General features: G+C 42.2%; 1 protein-coding gene across 2 annotated transcripts in view; it reads left to right on the top strand.

The window, feature by feature from the left end:
* Positions 1 to 25,896, top strand: part of IGBP1 (immunoglobulin binding protein 1) — a 34,715-nt gene extending 8,819 nt beyond the window's left edge. The window contains exons 4-7 of one of the 2 annotated variants that reach the window (XM_033200899.1): positions 4,466 to 4,661; positions 6,934 to 7,013; positions 8,376 to 8,488; positions 25,405 to 25,896. In XM_033200899.1, coding sequence (XP_033056790.1) covers positions 4,466 to 4,661; positions 6,934 to 7,013; positions 8,376 to 8,488; positions 25,405 to 25,553 — 538 coding nt within the window. In that variant the 3' untranslated portion in view covers positions 25,554 to 25,896. The remainder of the gene's footprint in view (positions 1 to 4,465; positions 4,662 to 6,933; positions 7,014 to 8,375; positions 8,489 to 25,404) is intronic. The other variant, XM_033200900.1, reaches the window with a different exon arrangement.

The following is a 25,896-nucleotide window of genomic DNA, read 5'->3' as shown; positions in this document are numbered from 1 at the left end:
GTAGCATGGAAAAGAGAAGAGTAGGCCAGGTGTGGTGGCTCATTCCTGTAATCCCAACACTTTGGGAGGCCAAGGCGGGCAGATTGTTTGAGTCTGGGAGTTCAAGACCAGCCTGGGCAACATGGCAAAACCCTGTCTCTACAAGAAATACAAAAATTAGCTGGGTGGTGGTACACGCCTATAGTCCCAGCCACTCAGGAGGCTGAGGTTGGAGGATGACTTGAGCCCAAGAGATTGAGGCTGCAGTAAGCTGTGATCACAGCACTGTACTCCAGCCTGGGTGACAGAGTAGAGACCCTGTCTCAAAAATAAAGAGAAGAGTGATCATTTAAAAGGATAGAAAAATGAGTTGAGGGAAAGTGTTTCTAAGACAGGGGAAAGGCGCCAGTAGAGTGAAAACTAGCTGCTAACGACAAGGAGGATGACCAATAAATAGAGTGAGGCCTGGAAGAATGTGTGTGGGGTACTAGATTGATAACAAAAGTGGAGTGGTAAAGACATTACCTTTGATCGGGCATAGTGGCTTGTGCCTTTAATTGCAGCACTTTGGGAGGCTGAGGCAGGAGGATCATTTGAGGCAGGAGTTCAAGATCAGCCTGGGCAATGTAGTGAGACCCTGTCTCACTACAAAAAAATTAAAAATTAGCTGGGCATGGTGGTGTGCACCTGTCTTAGCTACTCGGGAGGCTGAGGTGAGAGGATCACTTGAGCCCAGGAGCTCGAGGTCGAAATGAGCTGTCATCACACCACTGCACTCCAGCCTGGACAACCAAGTGGGACCAAAGCAAAACAAAAAAAAAAGACATTACCTTGGAAATGCCTTGGTAGAGACAGAATCAGCTCCTTAAAGACAAGAGTAAAAGAGGAAGAGAGAAGTTATATATATATCTATATATATATTTTTTTTTTTTTTTGAGACAGAGTTTTGCTCTGTTGCCCAGGCTGGAGTGCAGTGACATGATCTCAGCTCACTGCAACCTCCACCTCCCAGGTTCAAGCAATTCTGCCTCAGCCTCCCGAGTAGCTGGGATTACAGTCGTGTACCTCCCTGCCCAGTTAATTTTGTACTTTTGGTAGAGACGGGGTTTTTCCATGTTGGTCAGGCCGGTCTCAAACTCCTGACCTCAGGAGATTCGCCTGCCTCAGCCTCCCAAAGTGCTGGGATTACAGGTGTGAGCCACCGCGCCCGGCCAGTTAGAGATTTTATGGTGAAGAGGGAAATTGAATTCTACATTGGCTGGCCATCTGGTGAGTGTGATGGTGATAATAGTCTTCACAAAACATGAACAAAAGGATGGCTGAGCAAGGGTGACCACTCAGCCAAAGTTTGACAATAATGGTTTGTAGTTGAACCATTTGATACAAGTTTCTAATTCCTTAACTCTCTTCAACAGCTTGGGAACAGAGAAAGGGAATGGAAGTTGCCCAGAGTTAGAAGGGTTACAAGGATAGGGGATTGTAGGGCAATAGGGAGTATTTCCATGTAATGGCCCACCATGGGGAATCTGACAGTGATGAAGGTCTAAGACTGGTTTTCCATCTGGTCCTTGGAGCCCCAAAATTTCACTGCAGTGCCTCGGGGTAGGGGGGAGTGTTGGCAGCCCTCCTGATTTAACCAAGGTAAATTTTACTTGTTTATTACTTATGGGAGTTCCATGGCATCTCTCATTAGAAGAAAAGGTTCTTTTACTAAGACAAAATAGTTTAAAAAACACTGGCCCAAATGAAAAAGTGTTGAGTTAGAAGTTTAAAAGATGACGAGCAGGCTGGGTGCGGTGGCTCACACCTGGAATACACTTTGAGAGGCTGAGGCAGGCAGATGACCTGACGTCAGGAGTTTGAGACCAGCCTGGCCAACATGGCAAAACCCCGTCTCTACTAAAAATACAAAAATTAGCTGGGTGTGGTGGTGCACACCTATAATCCCAGCTACTTGGGAGGCTGAGGCAGGAGAATCACTTGAACCCGGGAGGTGGAGGTTGCAGTGAGTCAAAATTGCGCCACTGCACTCCAGCCTGGGTGACAGAGCAAGACTCTGTCTCAAAAAACAAAAAAAGGTGATGAGCAAAGTCATAGAAGCTAGGAAATAGAAGAAAAGGAAGGAGCAGAGTACAGTAGTTAGGCCTTAAGCCTGCAGAGAATGGGAAAAGAAACAAAATAACTTTATTCAGAGGATTACTAGACTAACCCCGAATTTACCCTGACTTATATCATCCTAAGGTCCTAATATGTTATTTTTTTCCTGTGACAGGTACATCCAGGAAAGAGAGTTGGGGATAGGAGTGAGACTGGAGTTAAACATTCTCAAGTAGTATCTCTGATAGCATTCATGAACTAGGAATTGTATTTCTTTGTAGTGTTTTACTCAAAAAGCTTCCTAGGATGATGATGTGTCAGTTATTTGTAACATTATAGTAAATGTCCAATTGTTAAGTAAAAGGAACAGAAGAGCCTAAAAATTTTTTAAATAGCCTTTTCTGAACAGTGGTTCTTGACTTTTTTTTTTCCTTTTTTTTTTTTTTTTGAGATGAAGTCTTACTCTGACGTCAGGCTGGAGTGCCATGACACGATCTTGGCTCACTGCAACCTCCCACTCCCTGGTTCAAGCGGTTTTCCTGCCTCAGCCTCCCAAGTAGCTGGAATTACAGGTGCACGCCACCACACCCAGCTAATTTTTGTACTTTTAGTAGAGATGGGGTTTCACCATGTTGGCCAGGGTGGCCTCGATCTCCTGACCTCATGATGCACCCCCCTCAGCCTCCCAGAGTCCTGGGATTACAGAGCTGAGCCACTGCACCCGGCCGGTTCTTGACTTTTCATGGGTCATGGACCCCTTGCCCCTTTGATAATTTGATAAAATCTATAAAAATTTCTCAGCCAAAAAAAGAGAAAGCATATAGGTAGAGTTCTGTATAAAATTTGAGGGAGTTCAAGGACCACCCCCACCACACTGAACTCTCTGTGGACTTCAGCTTAAGACACCCTGATTTGGGTGAAGACCTACAGAGGAACATCTGATTCTGGAGAATCTAAAGTGGGATTTCAAGCAGAGATATTTCAAGATATGTCTCTTGGAAATCTTGATGTTTTTCCTTGACTTCTCTCTTTCCTTCAGGCTCTTACATCCAATAAATCAACATATCCTATCTATTTTATATTTTAAATATACCCGCATCCCACTATCTCCATCACTACCTTCCTGTTTCAGGTCACCATCTCTCACTTGGATTGTGGCAGTATCCTCTTAATTGCTTTCCCTGCTTATATCCTTGCCTCATAGCTCCCACAGGCTATACTCCACACAACAGCCAGAGTGGCCCATATTTTAAAAAGTCTTTTAATGTCACTCTATTCATGTCATGTATTCAAAAGCCTCCAATGGCTTTCCCATTCAAAATATCATGATATTTGATATTTTGGTTATTGCGACCTACCAGGTTCTACACATTATGGCCCTGGCTATGTCTGACTTCATTTTCTATCACTCTTCTTGACCTCAGCCACACTGGCCACCTTGATATTTCTCAGCCGTGTCAGGCCAGGCACACTTCCCACCTCATGGCCCTTGTATTTGCTCGTCTTCCTTAGCATAGTCTTCCAGATATTGGCATAGTTACTTTCCTGAAGTCTTTGTTCACTGTCAACTTTTCAGAGAGGTCTCTTCTGACTACCTTGTGTATAATAGCACCACTACTTTTCCACCATCACCGTATGCACTTGACCTTACTTTTTGCTCTTTCATAGCACTTATCACAACCTAACTCATCTATTTCTTTTTGTCTACTCCCACTAGAATGAATGCTTCATGAGACCAAGGACTTCTCTTTTATACACTGCTGTGTCTCCAGCACTGAGAATGGTGCCTGTCACACAATAGGTACTCAGTAGATACTTGTCGGATGACATACTAGAATGCATCCTGAAAAAGAAAGGTAGCCAGGGTGGTTACGAGTCTTCAGATGATATAAAGATAAGCCAGAAGAGCTGGGAACATTTTGCCCAGAAGAAAAAAAGAGTTGACCATTTTTTAGGCTGTTTCACAAGGCATTCCTGCATCAGTGGCAGGTAAATGACCTCTAAGATTCTACGATTCTTTGAAGGTGTAATTCCCAAAATAGAAGCATCATAGGAAGCACTATGTTGCGATTCTAAGCACCCACCCTAGTAAAGGTCAGTATAATCAAATGACTACGGTACTCGTCGTCCCTAAAAGACTTCCTGAGATCCGGTTACTTCTGTATTTTTTTGGCTTCAGAATGTACTCCTCAGCCCCTGCTCGGTCCTCGTCGTCTGAGGGAACTGCCTGGTGGCAAACTCTGGGGTATAGAATCTATATTCCTGCCGAGGTGGAAATTGGCATGCTTACTACCCTGTCATTTGCAAAGATGAAATCTTATTGAGGCCTTCTTTTGAAGGAATACCTCTTTATTTTTAAGTTCATGGGTAATGCTTTTCTGTGGAACAGATACAAGCAGAAGAAGGAGTTGGAGCATAGGGTGTCTGCAATGAAATCTGCTGTGGAAAGTGGTCAAGCAGATGATGAGCGTGTTCGTGAATATTATCATCTTCACCTTCAGAGGTGGATTGATATCAGCTTAGAAGAGATTGAGAGCATTGACCAGGAAATAAAGATCCTGAGAGAAAGAGACTCTTCAAGAGAGGTAAGCCTGGCCAAAGACAGCTACTGCCAGAGATTTGAGTATTTTACAGGAGATCAAATTAAGATCCTGTTAAGTCTCCATAAAATCACTGTTTTTATCAAGATGAGTATAGAAAGGCCAAAGGGTCACTAGAGTAACTTTCTCTTTAATTTAATGTGGTCCCCAGTGCTTTTTAATCTGTAACACACTTACAGTCATTTGTAATGTTGTGGTATACCATGGGGGACAGAAAAGTCTCTGAAATAAAAATTGGTTTTGATTGTGGAAAGCTGTGGCTGCTGAAGGAAGGCATAGGGAGTTAAACCTTTTAAAATCTGTGCTAACTGGCCACTATGGTGGCTCATGCCTATAATCCCAGCACTTTGGAATGCCAAGGCGGGCAGATCACGTGAGGCCTGGAGTTTGAGACCAGCCTGGCCAATATGGCAAAACCCCCTCTCTACTAAAAACACAAAAATTAGCCGGGTGTGGTGGTGCGTGTCTGTGATTCCAGTTACTCAGGAGGCTGAGGCAGGAGAATTGCTTGAACCTGGGAGGCAGAGGTTGCGGTGAGCTGAGATCATGCCACTGCACTCCAGCCTGGGTGACAGAATGAGACTCCATCTGAAAAAAAAAAAAAAAAAAAAAATGTGCTGACTATAATAAAGGGGAAGAGAGAAAGAGGATAGGAATGGAGAAGAAAGGTAGAACTAGAGGAGAGGGAGAAAAGAGTAGGAAGAATCTGAAACAAAAGACCAGGGGGATATGCTTAGGTTGGAGGAGGAATTAGAATTTAACCTTGCCACAATGATGCACTCTCACACCTTTAGATTACCCATGTAGGAGGCACAGCAAGGACATTTCCATGCACAGAGTGTCCAGTAAACTGGTAAAGAAACCTGGCGAACAGCTTTGGCTGTCTTTGAACATCATAACCCTGTTTTGGAGGTGACGCTTCAAAAGAATAGGCTCTGCTGCCACTTGTTCTTTGGTTCAGGACACAACATGAATTGGGTTGAATTTATCAGCAAGTCACAGCCATTTATTTAAGTCCTCAGAGAAACCTCTTCCTAATTTGATTCGTACTAATTAGCCCAGGAGCTCTTGCCTCAGGATAACATCAACCTAGTTCTTCATGTTAAGAGATCAAAGAATGAACAATTAGTATTCTAAGGTCATAAGGCCCCTTGAGCATGTCTAGATGAGTGCTTTTCAACATTTTGAGGCTGGACTTTTCTGGGTCCTGCCCTGTCCCTTTCTTTGTGTGTGGGTTTTTTGTTTTCTCTTGTTCATTTGTTTGTTTGTTGTAATTGTCGTGTTGTTTTAATGTCCTCTCATGTGGTATTGGAATTGGTTCTGAAAGTGATCGAGCTAGAACTAAGTGAGCACCTTTTCTTTAACCGTCCTTTGTTTCAGCCTTTGTTTCAGCACGACCTAGAAAGCCAAGGTTCCTTGAAACTTTTCTATATACCTCTATATGGAAACTACTAACTATTCCTTGTCCCTTTCATTTAGGAACATTGACTTCTAAAGTGCCGTAGAAGTTCTTGCCAGTTAAGTGCATAATTACATTGGAAGAGGTTTTAGAAGAAGAGTTGTAGGCTGGGCGCAGTGGCTCAAGCCTGTAATCCCAGCACTTTGGGAGGCCGAGACGGGCGGATCACGAGGTCAGGAGATCGAGACCATCCTGGCTAACACGGTGAAACCCTGTCTCTACTAAAAAATACAAAAATCTAGCCCGGCAAGGTGGCGGGCGCCTGTAGTCCCAGCTACTCGGGAGGTTGAGGCAGGAGAATGGCGTAAACCCGGGAGGCGGAGCTTGTAGTGAGCTGAGATCTGGCCACTGCACTCCAGCCTGGGCGACAGAGCGAGACTCCGTCTCAAAAAAAAAAGAAAAAAAGAAGAAGAAGAAGAGTTGTAGTGATTCAACTTTTAACTGAAGGCCAGGCTGAGGAAAGGGGCTTCAAGTTCACCTCAAGGATTTAGATGGAACATGGAAGAGAACTTTGGAATCTTCTTCTTTGGACAGGGTATTTTAAAGCCAAGTAATTTTTTTTACTTCTAGTGACATGATTCCTGGGAGAACTTTCTGTCTTTTTTGCAAGGTACTCAGGCCCCCTCAGGAGAGCTAAGGAACCTCCACCATTAGTGTTCTGCTACTGTATCTTAGAGACTGATAAATAGAAAGTGAATTTTGAATCCAGAGCTTTTCAAGCACCTGAAGACTTGAGAGCCCATATGGTAGGTTGGGTAAAATGGCAAATTCACCTCTCATAATTAATTTCCTTTTTAGGCATCAACTTCTAACTCATCTCGCCAAGAGAGGCCTCCAGTGAAACCCTTTATTCTCACTCGGAACACGGCCCAAGCCAAGTAGGTAGTACTAGAAAGGGGTTTGCTTTGCAGCCCTCTGCCTATGTGGTTCAATGTGGCAATTCATGAATGACCCACAGACTGAGTGGTATTGAAAAGTCATGATCTCGGCACAGTGTCTCACGCCTGTAATCCTAGCACTTTGGGAGGCCGAGGTGGGTGGATCACCTGAGGTCGGGAGTTTGAAACCAGCCTGACCAACATGGAGAAACCCCGTCTCTACTAAAAATACAAAATTAATTGGGCGTGGTGGCACATGCCTGTAATCCCAGCTACTAGGGAGGCGGAGGCAGGAGAGTCGATTGAACCTGGGAGGCAGAGGTTGCAGTGAGCCGAGATCATGCCACTGCCCTCCAGCCTAGGCAACAAGAGTGAAACGCCGTCTCAAAAAAAAAAAAAAAGAAAAAGAAAAGTCATGATCTCACCTATGGAAGTTGTTCTTTTATCAAAGGGATATTATCTCTCCTGAAACTTTTACCATGTCTGTCTTCCTCAGATACTTCCTTCACAAACTCAAGCTTAAAAATAGGCACACATGGGCCAGGCATGGTGGCTCACGCCTGTAATCCCAGCCCTTTGGGAGGCCGAGGCAGGCGGGTCACCTGAGGTCAGGAGTTCAAGACCAGCCTGGCCAACATGGCAAAGCCCCGTCTACTAAAAATAGAAAAATGAGCCAGGCATGTTGGCGGGCACCTGTAATCCCAGCTACTCAGGAGGCTGAGGCAGGAGAATCGCATGAACCCAGGAGGTGGAGGCTGCAATGAGCTGAGATCACCCCGCTACACTCTAGCCTGGTCGACAGAGTGAGACTCCATCTAAAAAAAAAAAAAAAAAGCGCACATGTAAACAAAACAGAAAAAAGGAAAATAATTGAACAGAGAATTGTATACTTTACAGGTTTTTTTTTGTTGTTGTTTTTTAACATTATTCGCACTCTTCCTGCCTTCAGCTACAATTCTCAAAAGGACATATTTGCCTCCCTATGATTAATTCTGAGTTCTTGAGATACTTTTCCCTAGGGTGGCATGAGAGTCTCCTTGTTTTCTGTACCTTTCAGAGTCACCAACTGTGAATACCCATTCCACGGTGTCTTCACTGCTTTGTGGAGCATTGGCCTCTGGGATTGCTTAATGGGAGATGATCCTGGGCTATTTATCTTCTCATGAAAGCTCTGGACTTTAATGCCCCTTTCTGGATGCCTCTTTTTACATATCCTCCCGTGAGTTTGCACAACTCCTCAGAAGTTGACTGGGTAGGGAACAAGGCTGAAACGGACACAGACTTTGTTGTTAAAGAGACTTTTTAGTAGTAGTTTTTTTTTTTTTTTTTTTTCATTTTCTAAATGCAGTGTAATTTTTGCAGAGTATTTGGAGCTGGTTATCCAAGTCTGGCAACTATGACGGTGAGTGACTGGTATGAGCAACATCGGAAATACGGAGCATTACCGGATCAGGGAATAGCCAAGGCAACACCAGGTATGACGGGGTAGGAGGGAAATAGTTGTACCACTGGTCTTGTACTCCCTGGCAATTAAGTTCTCACCAAGTATAGTTGCCCTTTAGGAGCAGAAATAGTGGGGACAAAGATTCTGAGTAATAGAAAGATTCTAGGCAGTATTATGTTTATTATTAAATAGCAAATGATTATGGGAGGATGGGGACAGTGGTAGCATAGTTTGTAAATCTCTCCAAATGTCGTGACATAAAAACAGAGCAAGCTGTGTAGAAAACTCAGTCTATGGATAGCAGTTCCACATCTGGTAATGGCAGAGTAGGTTGTATCAGGCCAGCCCTTCATACAGGATAACAATTACAAACTGAACAAAATATTTTTAAAAACAACTACCTGAAGGTACTGGAAGGTCACCAAAAGCAGGTGTAAGCTGAAGGAGAGTCAGCACTTACAAGGAGGAAATGATACTTGGAACTACTTGAGGGCAGGGACTTTGGCTTACTGTACCTTTAGTGCCCAACTTGGTAATTGGGTCATAGTGGGTACTTGGAATTGTCTTTGGAAGGGCAAGATGGAGAGAGTGGCCATCAAAAAGGTGGAAGCAATAGTGTATAACAGAAAAAGTATGGACAGACCTGGGATGAACAGTCCGACTCCTGTCACTTTTTTTTGAGACGAAGTCTCACTCTTGTCCCCCAGGCTGGACTGCAATGGCGCGATCTTGGCTCACTGCAACCTCCGCCTCCTGGGTTCAAGCAATTCTCCTGCCTCAGCCTCTCGAGTAGCTGGGATTACAGGCACCTGCCACCATGCCTGGCTACTTTTTGTATTTTTAGTAGAGATGGGGTTTCACCATGTTGTCAGGCTGGTCTCGATGTCCTAACCTCAGGTGATCTATCCGCCTCGGCCTCCCGAAGTGCTGGGATTACAGGCATGAGCCACCGTGTCTGGCCCTCCTGTCACTTAATAGATGGAATATCCTAGTCCCTCTGAGCTTCAGTTTCCTTATCTCATATATTACCCCATTTGATCCTTTTTTAAAAAGGAGAAATAGAGACAGGGTCTCACTGTGTTTTCCAGGCTAGTCTCAAACTCCTGGGCTCAGGCAATCCTCCTGCCTCAGCCTCCCAAAGCACTGGGATTATAGGCATCAGTCACCACGCTCAGCTTCATTTGATCCTCTTAACAACTTTGTGAAGCAGACGTTCTTCTTCTCATTTTAAGATGAGAAAGTGCTCTGGGACAAATAGGTGAAAACAAAAAGAAAAAAAATAAAAATAAATAAGATGCGCTGGGCGCAGTGGCTCACACCTTTAGTCCCAACACTTTGGGAGGCTGAGGCAGGCGGATTGCTTGAGCTCAGGAGTTCAAGACCAGCCTGAGCAATATGGCGAAACCCCATCTCTACCAAAAATACAAAAACCAACCGAGCGTAGTGGCATGTATCTGTAGTCCCATCTGCTCGGGTGGCTGAGGTGGGAGGATCACATGAGCCCAGGAGGCAGAGGTTGTAGTGAGCCAAGATCATGCCACTGCACTCGAGCCTGGGTGATAGAGTGAGACCCTGTCTCAAATAAATAAAATGAGGAAGTAGTCACTGAGAACTGACTTAAAGTGGCCTGACTAGGATTTAAAATCAGACCTTCAAATTCCCAGATTCAGTTCTGTTTCTACTATAGCACCAAAAAGAGAAGAGTGGTAATTTGAAAGGATTAGCTTTTCACCTGGGGGCAAACTGCAGTTACTATGATGTGGGGTAACTCAAACTTGGTTAGGAACTTGCAGTAGTACTGTTTGAGGAATGAGAGAATTGAGATCACAGTGACTAGCAACTGAAAAATGAAGGAAGATATCTCAGAAAAGAGAGAACCACAGAGAAGGCGCCCTTTTTCTGTATATAGACCCTACTGAAATCTCTGGCTGACTATGCATGCACAGAATGGACTCTAAGCACCTCAACTAAGGCTAAAATAACTGAATGGAGAATTCAGCTGTTGCCCAATGCAAGGGAGGTAGAATTTGGCATTTTGGTTTTAGACAAGTTAATTGCCTGCTAAAATGAAAAATCAGTACTCTTTAGAGGAATGAAACAGAATTCAGAATCTCTACAATATATCATTTATCACGTCCAGAATTCAATTCTAAGCTATTAGACATGAAAAAAACAAACAGGAAAATGTGACTCATAACTCAAAAGGAAAGGCAATCAATGGATACCAACCCCAAGATAACTCAGATGTTGGAATTAGCGGACAGGGACTTTAAAACAGCTATTATTTTTATCCTCAAGGGCAGAGAGCAAAAGATGTTTGTAATTAATGAAGAGATAAGAAATCTCAGCAGAGAAATAGAAACTATACACATAATTCTGGAATGGAAAAATACAATATCTGAAAATGTAAAGTCACTGGATGAGCTTAATACCAGATTGTTGCTGACAGAAGAGCGTGTCAGTTAACTTGAAGATCAATAGAAATTATCCAATCTGAAAAAAAAGAATGGGTAAAAGTAAGCAGTATGTCAGTAGCCTGCGGAATCATGTACAAAGGTCTCATGTATGTGCAATTGGAATGCCAGTACGAGAGGAGAAAGAAGGGAACAGAAAAACTTGAAGAAATGATGGCTAAAGATTTCCCAAGATTCAGAAATGTCAGCAAACCCTAAGCAGTTTAAATACAAAGAAAATCACACATAGGCACATTATAGTCAAACTGCAGAACACCAGAGAGAAAGAGGAAATTTTGAAATCATCCAAAGATAAAGTACACATTACAAATAGGAGAACAAGGATATAAATTATTGCTGAATTTCCATTAAAAACCGTGGGAGCCGGAGATGGTGGAACATCTTCAAAGTGGTGGGGGGAGGAACTTGTCAATGTATAATTTTATACCCAGTGAAAAATATCCATAAAATGAAGATGAAATTAAGACGTTTTCAGATAAATGAGAGCTATAAGAATTCTTCACCAGAAAATTGACATTAGAGAAATGCTGAAGAAAATTCCTCAGGCTGAGGGGAATGGTATCTATTCAGATAGAAATGTAAATATTCAAGTAGTGAAGAGCATCAGAAATGGTAATTATGTGGGTAAATACAAAGGACTATCTCCCTCAACCCAGTGTTAAAAAAACTATACGTGACTTCTCAAAGCAAAAATTACAGTACTGTCTTGTGAGGTTTATAATGTATGAGGTGTAGTATATATGACAGCCATCGCAAAAAGGACAGGGTAAATGGAACTATTTTGTTTGTGAGATTCTTCTGTTTTATGTGAACTGATACGTGTATACAAATTACTCTAAAACTTAGCAGCTTAAAATAATCAGCGTTTATTGTATCATATAGTTTCTGAGGGTGAGGAATTCAGAAGCAACTGGGTGGTCCTAGCTCAGAAACATTCATGAGGTTGCAGTCAAGCTGTCAGCTGGGGCTGCAGTCTTCTGGAAGCTTGGATGGGACTAGAGAATTCGCTGCCAAGCTCATCAATGTAGCTGAGGCAGGAGGCTCACAGAGCATTGCTCACAACATAACAGCTTTCGTTCCCCAAAGTGAATGATCTGAGAATGACCCAAATCAAAAGGCTCAACATCTTTTATAATCTAATGTTGGAATATGATTTCTGCCCTCTTCTATTGGTCATATAGACCAACCCTGATAAACAGTATGAGAGGGGACTCCATAAGAGCATGAATACCAAGAGGCTGGGATTGTTGGGCACCATCCTTGAGGCCCCCCCCAACACATAATTTTAACTCTAAGTAGGCTGGAAAGTTAAAGATGAACATTGTATTTCCTAGAGCAACCACTTAAAAAATAATTTATCAAGAGAATGAGAAAACAAGCCACAACCTGGGAGAAGATACTTGCAAAAGACATATCTGATGAAGGACTTTGTATATTTTACCCAAAATATACAAAGAACTCTTAAAACCCAACAATAAGAAAAGGAGCAGTTTTAGGCCAGGTGTGGTGGCTCACACCTGTAATCCCAATACTTTAGGTGGCCAAAGTGGGAGGATCCCTTGAGCCCAGGAGTTCAAGATCAACTTGAGCAACATGGTAAGACCCCCGCTCCACAAAAAAAAAAAAAAAAAAAAAAAAAAAAAACTAGCCAAGCATGGTGGTTCATGCCTGTAGTCCCAGATACTTAGGAGGCTGAGGTGGGAGGATTACTTGAGCCTGTGAGGTCGAGGCTGCAGTGAGCTATCATCGCACCACTGCACTCCAGCCTGAGTGACAGAGCAAGACCCTGTCTCAAAAAAAGGGAGCAGCCTGATTAAGAAGTGGGCCAAAAATCTTAACTGATACCTCACCAAAGAAAATACACAGATCACAGATAAGCATATGAGAAGATGCTCTACATCATGGCATTAGGGCAATGAAAATTCAACCACACTGAGATACCACTACATACCTGATAGAATGGCCAAATCCAGAGCACCTCAAATGTAAATGGAATAAACCTTCAAATTAGAAGTCAGGGATCGATTATCAGGTCTAGCTACATGCTGTCTATAAGAGATACATTTTAAATATGAAGACACAGATTGGTTACAAATAAAAAGAACAAAAAAGTTATATAGGTGGCTCACGCCTGTAATCCCAGCACTTTGGGAGGCCAAGGCATTTGGATCACGAGGTCAGAAGTTCAAGACCAGCCTGACCAACATGGTGAAATCCCGTCTCTACTAAAAATACAAAAATTAGCCAGGTGTGGTGGTGCGCATGCCTATAATCCCAGCTACTCAGGAGGCTGAGGCAGGAGAATCACTTGAACCCAGGAGGCTGAGGTTGCAGTGAGCTGAGATCACACCACTGCACTCCAGCTTGGGTGACAGAGTGAGACTCTATCTCAAAAAAAAAAAAAAAAAAAAAAAAAAGATATATAGGTTGAGCATCCTAAATCTGAAAATGAAAAACCTGAAATGCTCCAAAATCCGAAACTTCTTAAAGCTAATGTGATGCTTAAAGGAAATGCTCGCTGGAGCATTTTAGATTTTCAGATTTGGGATGCCCAACCAGTAAGCATATGATGCAGATATTCTAAAATAAAAAACAAATCTGAAATACTTCTGGTCCCATGCATTTCAGATAAGGGATACTCAACCTGTACCATGCTAACAGTAAGCATAAGAAAGCTGTAGTAGCTATAGTAATATCAGATAAAGTAGATTTCAAGATGAAAATGTATTATCAGATATTAAAAGGGCATTTCCTACTGATAAAGTGGCAATTTATCAGGGAGACACAGCAGTCATAAATGCGTTTGTGCCTAATAATTTTCAAATTATTTACTTGAATACTTATAGGCCACTGTAGGGTTATTCATTGGCCCAATTTCAATATTGGATCTCCAGGAACAGAGAGGCCTGGGGCAGGGTTGGGACAGCCAGTCAGTGGAGCAGTCAGTACATACACATTTACCCATTAAGTTCTCTGTCTTCTGTGGGCATGGTTTGTGGTGCCCCAAAACAATTACACTGGTAATACCAAAGACCACAGATCACCATAACAAATAAGGAAAAAGTTTGAGAAACTAAGAATTACCAAAATGTGACACAGTGACACGAACTGAGCAAATGCTCTTAGAAAAAGGGCACCAATAGACTTGCTCGCTGCAGGGTTGCCACAAACCTTCAATTTGTAAAAAAAATTAAAAAATTAAAAAAAATTTTTTTAAAAAGGCTCTGCAAAGCACAGTAGAGTGAAGCACAATAAAATGAGGTATGCCTTCACCTTTTCAGATACCCATGGAACATTCACCAAGGTGGATCATATACCAGTCTATGAAATAAGTCTCAATAAATTTTTAAAAATTGAAATCACACTGAATATGTCCTCAGACCACAATGGAATTAAATTAGAAATCAATAACATACCTAGAAAATTCTCAAATATTTGAAAATTAAACAATACGCTTCTAAATAACCTATAGGTCCAAGAGGAAATTAGAAAGAAAATTAGAAAATACTTCTAACTGGGAATAGTTCAAGAGATCTGTTATACAGCATGGTGACTATCGTTAATGGCTGGGTGTGGTGGCTCACACCTGTAATCCTAGCACTTTGGGAGGCCGAGGCAGGTGGATCACCTGAGATTAGGAGTTCAAGACTAACCTGGCCAAGATGGTAAAACCTTGTCTCTACTAAAAATACAAAAATTAGCCGAGCGTGGTGGCGGCTGTAATCCCAGCTATTCGGGAGGCTGAGGCAGGAGAATGGGTTGAGTCTAGGAGGCAGAGGTTGCAGTGAGTCAAGATCACGCCATTGCACTCCAGCCTGGGCAACAGAGCAAAACTCCATCTCAAAAAAAATAAAAATAAAATACAGAGTAGATGTTAAGTGTTCTTACTGCAAAAATAACAATGTATGAGATGCTGCATCTTTTAATTAGCTAAACTATCCCATAATATATACTTCAAAACATGCTGTACACCATAAATATATGTTTGCCCATTTAAAAATAAAGAGAATACTTTGAACAGAATTACAGTGAAAGTACAGCATCAGAATTTATGGGATACAACTCGAGCAATGCTGAGATGGAAATATGTGTAACTTTCAACACTTGTTAGAAAAAAGGAAGATAAAATCAATTACCTAAGGTTTTACCTTAACAAGGGCGGGGGGCAGGCCTAGGGAACAAAGCAAGCCCAAAGTAAATAGATGAAAGGAAATAAAGGCAGGGAAACTAGGGGTGGTCGTGGTCATGGTAGTAATGCACAAAAATTGGACATGTGTATACTCCCATGACTTGGCAGTCTCCCTCCTCAGTATATACCTAAGAGGAGTGAGACCATATGTCCACAAAAGACCTGTGCAAGATTGAACATGGCAGCATTATTTGTAATAGTCCACACTGAATACACCACTCAAATGCCCATAAATAATAGAACGAAGAAATAAATTTTGGTATATTCACACAATGGAAAACTATGTAGCAATAAGGTTAAACTATAGTTTGTTAGCTGTGACAAATATACCTGAATCTTATAAACCTAATTATGAGTGAAAAAAGCCAGATGCAAAGGAGTATATACTGTATGATTCCATTCATACAAACTTCATCAAACAGGTAATACTTGTGTGTGCTGGTTGAAAGTTAGTAAGTGTTCACCCTTAGTTGGGGATCATGAATGGAACTGGACCTACAGGGTCTTCTGAGGAGTTAGAAATATTTTGTATCTTGATCTGGGTACTGATTACATGGATGTGTTCAATATGTGAGAGTTCACTGAGCTATACAAATATTAGTATATTTTTCTACATGTATGTTATACTTCAGTGAATATGAAAAAATACCCATGGACAATATTTATAATGAAAATAGGTGGCAGTGTATCCCCATGAACGTCACAATAAAAACAGGTAAGGGCAAATTACCCGTAGCCACAAGATCCAGCAGTTATTGGCATCTGTGCAGGACAAAACCAGAGTTGACAGGCCATCTGAAAAACTTGACAAACAGAACTCCAAAACAGCATATTCCCTAGAAAGAATGGCAGTCCCATTTAAGAACTGCAGTTGAAACTGGGAGGGATGAGTATGAGTCAAAGTCTGAAAGGGATAGAGTAGTCTAGTCCTTAATGAACTCTTGAAGTTGATCCACCAGGTCTCCCTTCCAGGACAGGGAATCACACTGAGGAGAAATTGCTGAGAGTAGAATTGAAATTAAGCAGGACAGGAATAGAAAAAGAAAAGGTCCAGATGAAATTAGAGGAGAGGACCAGAACCAGGAACTCCAATCAAGCAAGTAATCATATTTCTTTAATGCACATAAAAACAGCGGAAAGGGAGCCTCTATGAAGTTAGAAAAGCTACTCTGAACCGTGCTTCTTTCTGCAAGTTTAGGAAAACATTTCACATAAAATGAACAGCAGACTGTGGTGATGGTTGCACAACTCTGAATATAAAACACTGAACTGGGCTGGGTGGGTTGGCTCATACCTGTAATCCCAGCACTTTGGGAGGCGGATCACAAGGTCAGGAGTTTGAGACCAGCCTGGCCAAGATGGTGAAACCCCGTCTCTACTAAAAATACAAAAAAAAAAAAGAAGAAAAAAAAAATTAGCCGGTCACGGTGGTGCGTGCCTGTAGTCCCAGCTACTCGGGAGGCTGAGGCAGGAGAATCAGCCTGAACCCTGGAGGCAGAGGTTGCCGTGAGTCGAGATTGCGCCACTGCACTCCAGCCTGGCAACAGAGCAAGACTTTGTCTCAAAGAAAAACAACAACAACAACAAAAAAAAACAACTGAACTATATACTTTTAGGTGGGTAGATTTTATGGATTGTGAAATATAGCACAAAGCTGAGAAAAAGGGAACAGAAAATTATCAAGTCAAACCCTACACAAAATTATTAGAAAGAATTGGAAACACTACAGAAAGACACGCTCAAAAAAAACCAGAACAAATCTGAAACATGGTATTCAAAAAAGAGTTGGAAGATATTCGGAAAATAACATAGGACATGGAAGGACAATATAAAGCAGGATTAGAAAAACTCAGAAATATGACAACTTGGGGAACATGAACCATTTCAGAAATATAGACTAAAGTAGAAGGAAACAAAAATGAGTGAATGCAACAGAAAATGCCTTACTATGGTAAAAGGAAGGAAAATTTTAAAATGAAAAAAGATAAACAGGGTTTGAGGAAAAGTGACATATACTAAAGATAGTAAAGGAGACCTGGCATATAGATAATAGAATTATCTGAAGAAGAAAGCCAAAGCAAGGAAAAAGGATAAATGCTAAAAGTTAATATTAAGGAAAGTTTCTTGGGATTAAAAAGTTGAGTGGGGGGGATCTCTGTTGGTGCTGGGTGTGGCGCAACCCACAGGCAGCCACAGCAGTGCTGTATTCCAAGGCACAGGTGCTCAGGGTGGCTGTGGAACTTGGTCCTGGGGTCCAGTATCTTCTTGAACTGCTGCAGCACCGGTGACATGGGTGCATGTTTAGTCTCAGGCACAGGTGGATGCCGCTCTCCCACCAAGCCAAGGACTATGACTCTGAGGCACTTCCCAGTAGCTTGGGCCCAGGGGCAAGGATGTAGCTGTGATTCCTTTCCTGGGGGTCAGGGTATAGTACTGTCATGGCTCTGGGGAGGGAGGGGTGTTCCAGACACTCAGACCCCAGGGAGCAGGGCACAGTGGCAATTCAGGCACCAGGAAAGAAGATACTGTGTAGTGGTGACTCTGGACCCTGGAAGCTCTATGAGGCCGGGTGCAGTGGCAGCACAGCCCCAGGAATGGTGGGGCATAGCTGTGGCTTGGGCTCCAGTGGGTGGGATGCAGTGCAATGTTGGCTTTGCTCCCCAGGGAGGTGGGACACCTCAGCGACTCAGACCCCGGAGGGCTGGTCCAGATCCAGGGAGGTGGGGGTGCTATGGCTGTTTGGCCCAGAGAGCATTGTGTACAGATTATCCAAGGCTGTGTTTCCCTGGGGAATCCAGGGACCCGGTGCTATGCAGGCTAAAGCACCAGGGTCCCAGCTGCTTCCCTGGGCCAAAGCTCCAGTTCCCTGGGGCTGAGGCACTGAGTTGGATCAGGCACCAAAGAGGCACAACTGCTCCCCCAAACCAGGCCCAGCTTCTCCACGGGGCCTAAGCTCCTAGTCCTGGAGGGCTCGAGCACCACGGTCACTTGATAAGAAAAATCACACCGTGTACCTGAGAAATAACCCAGGATGACCAACAAGACATAGTCTAATAAAATTTCTGAATTTTAAAGAAAAGCCACAGACATCTCAGTAAAAATAGTAAGTGATTTATAAAGAAAAGAAACTTAGATTACCCTCAGATTTTTTGAGATCTATATTTTATGCCAGAAGAAAGAAGAAAATGGAATAACAGATATTTAAGATAACTCAAAGAGAAAAAATGTGAGCCAAGGAACATTATACATGGTAAAACTGACTTTCAAGTATAGAGTACAGATATTTATCAACATGCAGGAATTCAAGAAATATTGTTCCACCATCCCATGAATTTGCTAGAGAATGAGTTTCAGGCAGCCGAAGTGTTGAGAAACATTGGCATAAGGACAGGTAGTGAGCACTAAGTGTACAGTTACTTGTAGAATTAAGATGGAATGAGGATTAAAAGGGAGATGGAGTGTGTAATGCCTTTGTGGCCAGATAATGTACATAACTATTTTTAAAAATGGAGAAATGGGGAAATCATGCAAAATTTTAATAGTTCTCAGTAATTATATTGGTGGGGTGTCAAAGTTAGTGTTATTATTGCAAGACTGTGTATAATGTGAGATAATATAAATGAGCAATTATTAGATATTCTAATTCTATCGTCCTGTCTTTGAGAACTAGGACTTTTTTTTTTTTTTTTTTTTTTTTTTGAGACGGAGTCTCGCGCTGTCACCCAGGCTGGAGTGCTGTGGCCGGATCTCAGCTCACTGCAAGCTCCGCCTCCCGGGTTCACGCCATTCTCCTGCCTCAGCCTCCCGAGTAGCTGGGACTACAGGCGCCGCCACCTCGCCCGGCTAGTTTTTTGTAGTTTTTAGTAGAGACGGGGTTTCACCGTGTTAGTCAGGATGGTCTCGATCTCCTGACCTCGTGATCCGCCCGTCTCGGCCTCCCAAAGTGCTAGGATTACAGGCTTGAGCCACCGCGCCCGGCCGAGAACTAGGACTTTTAATGTGAAAGAATACAGATGTAATTCCAAAAAATTTAGATTTTTTTTAAACCCTGTAGTACTCCATATGAACGCATGAGAAATTTTATTTAAAAGTAAACACACACACACACACACCCTACTTTTGCTCTATCCACTGAAAAGGCTTAGAAACAAGGACCAGCCCAGTAGCAATGAGGATACCTAGTAACTCCAGTCGTGATACAGAAATACTCTTCCCAATATTCTTTCTTTTAAGAAATCAGGGTATCTTAGAGAAATAACTGACTACAATTCTGGGGCAGGAAATGTACAAAATAAGCTTGGAACATCTTGTCATAAAAGATAGGGAAGGAGCTTTCAAAGGCTACTGGGGTCATATCAAAAGCCAATTTGAAGATATTTCCACTGGCCAATTTGGTTTCACAGAGGATAATTGACAGTAGCAACAAGTCCATCCAATGCCCAAATCTTGGTTTCTTTTTTTTTTTTTTTTTTTTATTATTATACTTTAAGTTCTAGGGTACATGTGCATAACGTGCAGGTTTGTTACGTATGTATACTTATGCCATGTTGGTGTGCTGCACCCATCAACTCGTCAGCACCCATCAATTCATCATTTATATCATGTATAACTCCCCAATGCAATCCCTCCCTCCTCCCCCCTCCCCATGATAGGCCCCAGTGTGTGATGTTCCCCTTCCCGAGTCCAAGTGATCTCATTGTTCAGTTCCCACCTATGAGTGAGAACATGCGGTGTTTGGTTTTCTCTTCTTGTGATAGTTTGCTAAGAATGATGGTTTCCAGCTGCATCCATGTCCCTACAAAGGACGCAAACTCATCCTTTTTTATGGCTGCATAGTATTCCATGGTGTATATGTGCCACATTTTCTTAATCCAGTCTGTCACAGATGGACATTTGGGTTGATTCCAAGTCTTTGCTATTGTGAATAGTGCCGCAATAAACATACGTGTGCATGTGTCTTTGTAGTAGAATAATTTATAATCCTTTGGGTATATACCCAGTAATGGGATGGCTGGGTCATATGGTACATTTAGTTCTAGATCCTTGAGGAATTGCCATACTGTTTTCCATAATGGTTGAACTAGTTTACAATCCCACCAACAGTGTAAAAGTGTTCCTATTTCTCCACATCCTCTCCAACACCTGTTGTTTCCTGACTTCTTAATGATTGCCATTCTAACTGGTGTGAGATGGTATCTCATTGTGGTTTTGATTTGCATTTCTCTGATGGCGAGTGATGATGAGCATTTTTTCATGTGTCTGTTGGCTGTATGAATGTCTTCTTTTGAGAAATGTCTGTTCATATCCTTTGCCCACTTTTTGATGGGGTTGTTTGTTTTTTACCAAAACAGAGATATAGACCAATGGAACAGAACGGAGTCCTCAGAAATAATACCACACATCTACAGCCATCTGATCTTTGACAAACCTGAGGGAAACAAGAAATGGGGAAAGGATTCCCTATTCAATAAATGGTGCTGGGAAAATTGGCTAGCCATAAGTAGAAAGCTGAAACTGGATCCTTTCCTTACCCCTTATACGAAGATTAATTCAAGATGGATTAGAGACTTAAATGTTAGACCTAATACCATCAAAACCCTAGAAGAAAACCTAGGTAGTACCATTCAGGACATAGGCATGGGCAAGGACTTCATGTCTAAAACACCAAAAGCAACGGCAGCAAAAGCCAAAATTGACAAATGGGATCTAATTAAACTAAAGAGCTTCTGCACAGCAAAAGAAACTACCATCAGAGTGAACAGGCAACCTACAGAATGGGAGAAAATTTTTGCAACCTACTCATCTGACAAAGGGCTAATATCCAGAATCTACAAAGAACTCAAACAAATATACAAATCTTGGTTTCTAATACCATCCTCTAATAAATGAACCAGGGCTTCTTGGAGAAATAGCTGATTCTAGGGCTGAGGCAGAGAATATACAAGATGAACCTGGAGCATCTCGTAGTCAGATGATAGTCAACATATAATGGGGTTATATCCTGGTAAAGCCATTGTAAGTTGAAAATATGGTTAAGTTGATAATGTGTTTGCTACACCTAACCTACCCAACATCGTAGCTTAGCCTAGCCTACCTTCGACCTGCTCAGAACACTTGCATTAGCCCACAGTTGGGCAAAATCATCTAACACAAAGCCTATTTTATACTACAATATTGAATATCTCAAAATATGAAGTATGGCTTTTACTGTATGCATATCACTTTCACACCATCATAAAGTTGAAAAATCAACTCAGGGCTCTCTGTAGTAGAAAACAAGAGCTCAAAAAACTGTTGGGGTGTTAAAGGAACACAAGAGCCAGCTGAACCCTCACAGCCCAAAACTGGGAGAACTTGGGCAGGAAAGTAAATTTAACAGTATTGGATTATCAAACAAGGAATAAAATGAATACACACGAGTCCACTGTGATAGAAATAAGTGATTGAATAAGTAAATAAATGAGGGAGAAGAGATAAATCTGCCCTAGAGAAAAATTTCAAATAATTTTATATAGATACTCCTGCTTCAAGGAGGTGTGTAGCATGACTGTGTACCCCAAAAGTGTGGGCTGTGCTTAGTGACTTGCTTCCAGGGACTGCAATGTGGAAGGAGGGAGGAGAAGTAACTTTAGTTGGAAACCTACAAATACCACTTTGGTCAGGTGATCGAGGTTATTATCAGTGTGAAGTCAGGTTGATAGCATATGTAGTATTGTCCTCCAAAACCCATAACCCTAGTCTAATTCTGTAAAAAATAGGCAACCCAAACTGAGGGACATTGTACAAATTACCTGACAAGTACTCTTCAAAACTGTCCAGGTCATCAGAATGAAGGAAAGTCTGAGAAAGAGTTACAGCCTAGAGGAGACTAAAGAGACAGACAACAAATGTACTGTGATGTCCTGGATAGGATCCTGGAACGGAAAAGGGACATTAGGTAAAACCTAAGGACATTTGAGTAATGTATGCACTTTAGTTGTTAATAATGTATTAGTATTGGTTCATTAGTTGTATGACAGAAACTGTATTAATGTAAGAGGTTAATAATAAGAAACTGGGTGTGGTTATGTGGGAACTCAGTATTATTTTCTCAATTTTTCTGTAAATCGAAAACTTCTAAAATGAAGAAGTTGATTTAAATAGTTTTTTAAAACAATAATTGTGGGCCGGGCGCAGTGGCTCACACCCGTAATTTCAGCACTTTGGGAGGCTGAGGTGGGTGGATCACTTGAGGTCAGAAGTTCAAGACCAGCCTGGCCAACATGGTGAAACCCCGTCTCTACTAAAATGCAAAAAGTAGCCAGGTGTGGTGGCAGGCACCTGTAATCCCAGCTACTCAGGAGGATGAGACAGGAGAATCACTTGAGCCCAGGAGGTAGACGTTGCTGTGAGCCAAAATCACACCACTGCCCTCCAGCCTGGGTGACAGAGCAAGACTCCTTTGTCTCAATAATAATAATAGTTGCAACTGGTTGAAACTCATAAGATATGTTTAAATCTATAAGTTCATAATTATATATTTTTTTATTTTTTTAGAGGTGGGTCTCACACTCTGAGCCCAGGCCGGGCTCAAGCAATCCTCCTGCCTCAGCCTGCCCAGTAGGTAGGACTACAGCCATGCACTACCATGCCTGGCAGATTTTAAACATTCTTTTCTTTTTTATAATTTTTTAAGCCAATTTAAGTGTCATAAATTTTTTTTTGTAGAGACAGGGTCTCTCCATCTTGCCTAGGATGATCTCGAACTCCTGGGTTCAAGCAGTCCTCCCACCTCAGCCTCTCAAAGTGCAGCGGTTACAGGTGTGAGCCACTGTCCCCGCCCATAATTATAAAACAAGCCCAAATTATTCAACCTCAGAGGCTAACAAGGGAACACATTATCTTGAGAAATGGTAAATAAAGGAAAAAAGTCAAGTATTTTATCTTTTCTACTAGGCAACCAAATAGTAGTTGATGAGGGGAAGGCTCTCTTTGTAAAAGTATTCCAGTTAATTTTCAAAAGTTAAAATTAAGGGCATCACCTTTTTGAAACCCCCCAGGAAATGAATGAGTCTCGGCATTGAGCATCAACAGCTCCTAACATGACAACGAGACAGAGATATTTACATGCCTCCTGATGAAGGAATGCAGCACCACCTATAATTATTCACGCTGAAGGGATCAAACTTGAGTCAGATCAAGCCCCTGTATTCAGCTGCCAATCTGCAGAAAATACAGGAGGACATGTTGGACTGCATCATGAGTATGCAATCAGCCAAATCTGGTCTTTGGGAAACAAACTCTACAGGTCATATGCCCCAAACTTCTTCAACAGATAACTTGGAAGAAAGGGATGGAGGGGGAACCTATAGATTTAAAAAGATATCAAAACATTTTTAAATAGGCAAGGCTAACCTCAAAAATACGATGCTAGGCCAGGTGCAGTGGCTCACACCTATAATCCCAGCACTTTGGGAGGCCAAGGCAGGCAGATCACTTGAGGTCAGGAGTTCGAGACCCGCGTGGCCAATGTGGTGAAACCCCATCTCTACTAAAAATACAAAAATTAGCCAAGTGTGGTGGCAGGCACCTGTAATCCCAGCTACTCGGGAGACTGAGGCAGAAGAATCACTTGAACCCAGAAGGTGGAGGTTGCAGTGAGCCAAGATCACACCACTGCACTCCAGCCTGGGAGACAGAGCAAGACTGTCTCAACAACAACAACAAAAAAAGATGATGATGCTAAGTGAAAGAAGTCAGCTGCAAAAGATCACACATTACATGATTTTGATTTCATGTATATGAAATGTCCAGAATAGGCACATCTATGGAGACAGTTGATTCATGGTTCTAGGAGCTGGGGGCAGGGAGGGAAGGAATGGGAATTAACTGTAAATGGGCACAAGGGATCTTTTGGGGTTATAGAAGTTTTTAAATTGGATTGTGGTGATAGTTGCACAACTCTGTACTAAAAAATACGTTGAGTAAAAAACTGAATGTGCAAATAGACAATTACAGTGTCTAGTGATATACACTTGGGTAATAAAACTGTAATGAACTCTAGAAAGTTATTACTGTAAAAAACAGTATAGTGGTTACTTTTGCAGGGGAGGAGAGTTGATTTGTATAATGTACACAGAGAGGCTTTTGGGGTGGATACAGGAGATCTGTTTCTTGACCTGAGTGGAGGCTATAAGGCCTCCTTATAAAAATTTGTTTTATATGTACTTGTGTGGTTTCCACCATCTTTTATTTTATAGTAAAGGATTTAAAAGAAAAGAACCAGGCAAGGTGGCCCACGCCTGTAACCCCAGCACTTTGGGAGGGCCAAGACCAGCCTGGGCAACATAGGGGAAGACTTTGTCTCTACAAAAAATGTAAAAATTAGCCAAGCGTGGTGGTTCATGCCTGTGGTTCCAGCTACTTGGGAGGCTGAGGCAGGAGGATGACTTGAGCCCAGGAGTTCGAGGCTACAGTGAGCCATGATCACACCGCTGCACTCCAGCCTAGGCAACAGAGAGAAACTCTATCTCAGAAAAAAGAAAAGAAAACACGAGACTCTTGAGCTGTTAGATGAGGTCCCCACACATTTCATTCATAGTAATGAGACTGTTTCTCATGAGCAAACTCAAGAGTAGCCGGGAAAATGCTGCTTTACCTCACAAAGGAAAAAAAATACAAAAGAGATGCAGCAGTTAGTTTAATTTCTTTTGGGTGTACACTGCATGATAAGTGCCATTTGGACCTCAGAGCCTATTTCAAGTACTGCAAAATAATACGTAGGCATGCTTTTCTTATAGGTCCAACTGCCCTGTGATTTTCAGTTTTATGCACAAAAACTTGTATGACTGTAGTGAAGGAAATGGATGGAGGAGGAAACGTCAACTGCAATCCACCCCCTGGCAACTCACAAATCACAAATTTATAAATTTTTTTCTTTCATGTTTTTGGATTGCAGGGGTTGTTTGGTGGTGGTGGTAATGTTTTTGTTTTGGGGCTGGAGGGGGTGTTGGCCATTTTTGCAAGAATTCTCTTCCAAAATAGAATTCATTCTGAGGGGCACCTTTTATGATTTTTGCCTTCTTGTGGAAACCGCTCAGAGCATCCTTTCGTACTATTTTTTAACATGCGATATATTAGGTAATGCAAGTTCTCTCCCCGCTTCCGCCGGGCCCAGGGTAGGCAGCTGGCTGTATTCCTGTTCTCATTGCATGTGGTTGTGCTCAGAGTGGAACTGAGGCCCCTGACGTTACTTATTAACATTCCCTCAATTTCTCACCTCCCTTTCTAATTTTTCCACTTTAGAGGAATTCAGAAAAGCAGCTCAGCAACAGGAAGAACAAGAAGAAAAGGAGGAAGACGATGATGAACAAACACTCCACAGAGCCCGGGAGTGGGATGACTGGAAGGACACCCATCCTAGAGGCTATGGCAACCGACAGAACATGGGCTGATCTTCCCACAACACGACAGGACTGCAGGGTGCACAACTCCCCCGCCAAGAAAAACCATGCAGTCCTCCCCTCCCTGGGCTCCTGCTTCAGCTCTGTACAACGAAGGCAAAGATGCTAAATCTTGCTTTGCGTTCAATAAAGTGTCAAGTGATTAAGTGTGTATTTGTACCCTAGATGATGTGAGCCAGCAGTCTTGTTTTGGCATCATCTTCATCACGTTGTATTCCAGTTTCTTAAGTGGAGAGAAAAGAGTGCTGAGAAATGGCTCTGTATAATCTATGGCTATCCGAATTCTCTGAAAAAACAATAAAAGCCCCCTCTACTACATGAGCCTGTACAGAAA

This window comes from Trachypithecus francoisi, unplaced genomic scaffold (genome assembly GCF_009764315.1).
Source record: "Trachypithecus francoisi isolate TF-2019V2 unplaced genomic scaffold, Tfra_2.0 Lachesis_group6, whole genome shotgun sequence".
NCBI classification, from domain to species: domain Eukaryota; kingdom Metazoa; phylum Chordata; class Mammalia; order Primates; family Cercopithecidae; genus Trachypithecus; species Trachypithecus francoisi.
The sequence above is the reverse complement of the archived record's forward strand: the minus strand, read 5'-3'. Positions and strand labels throughout refer to the sequence as shown.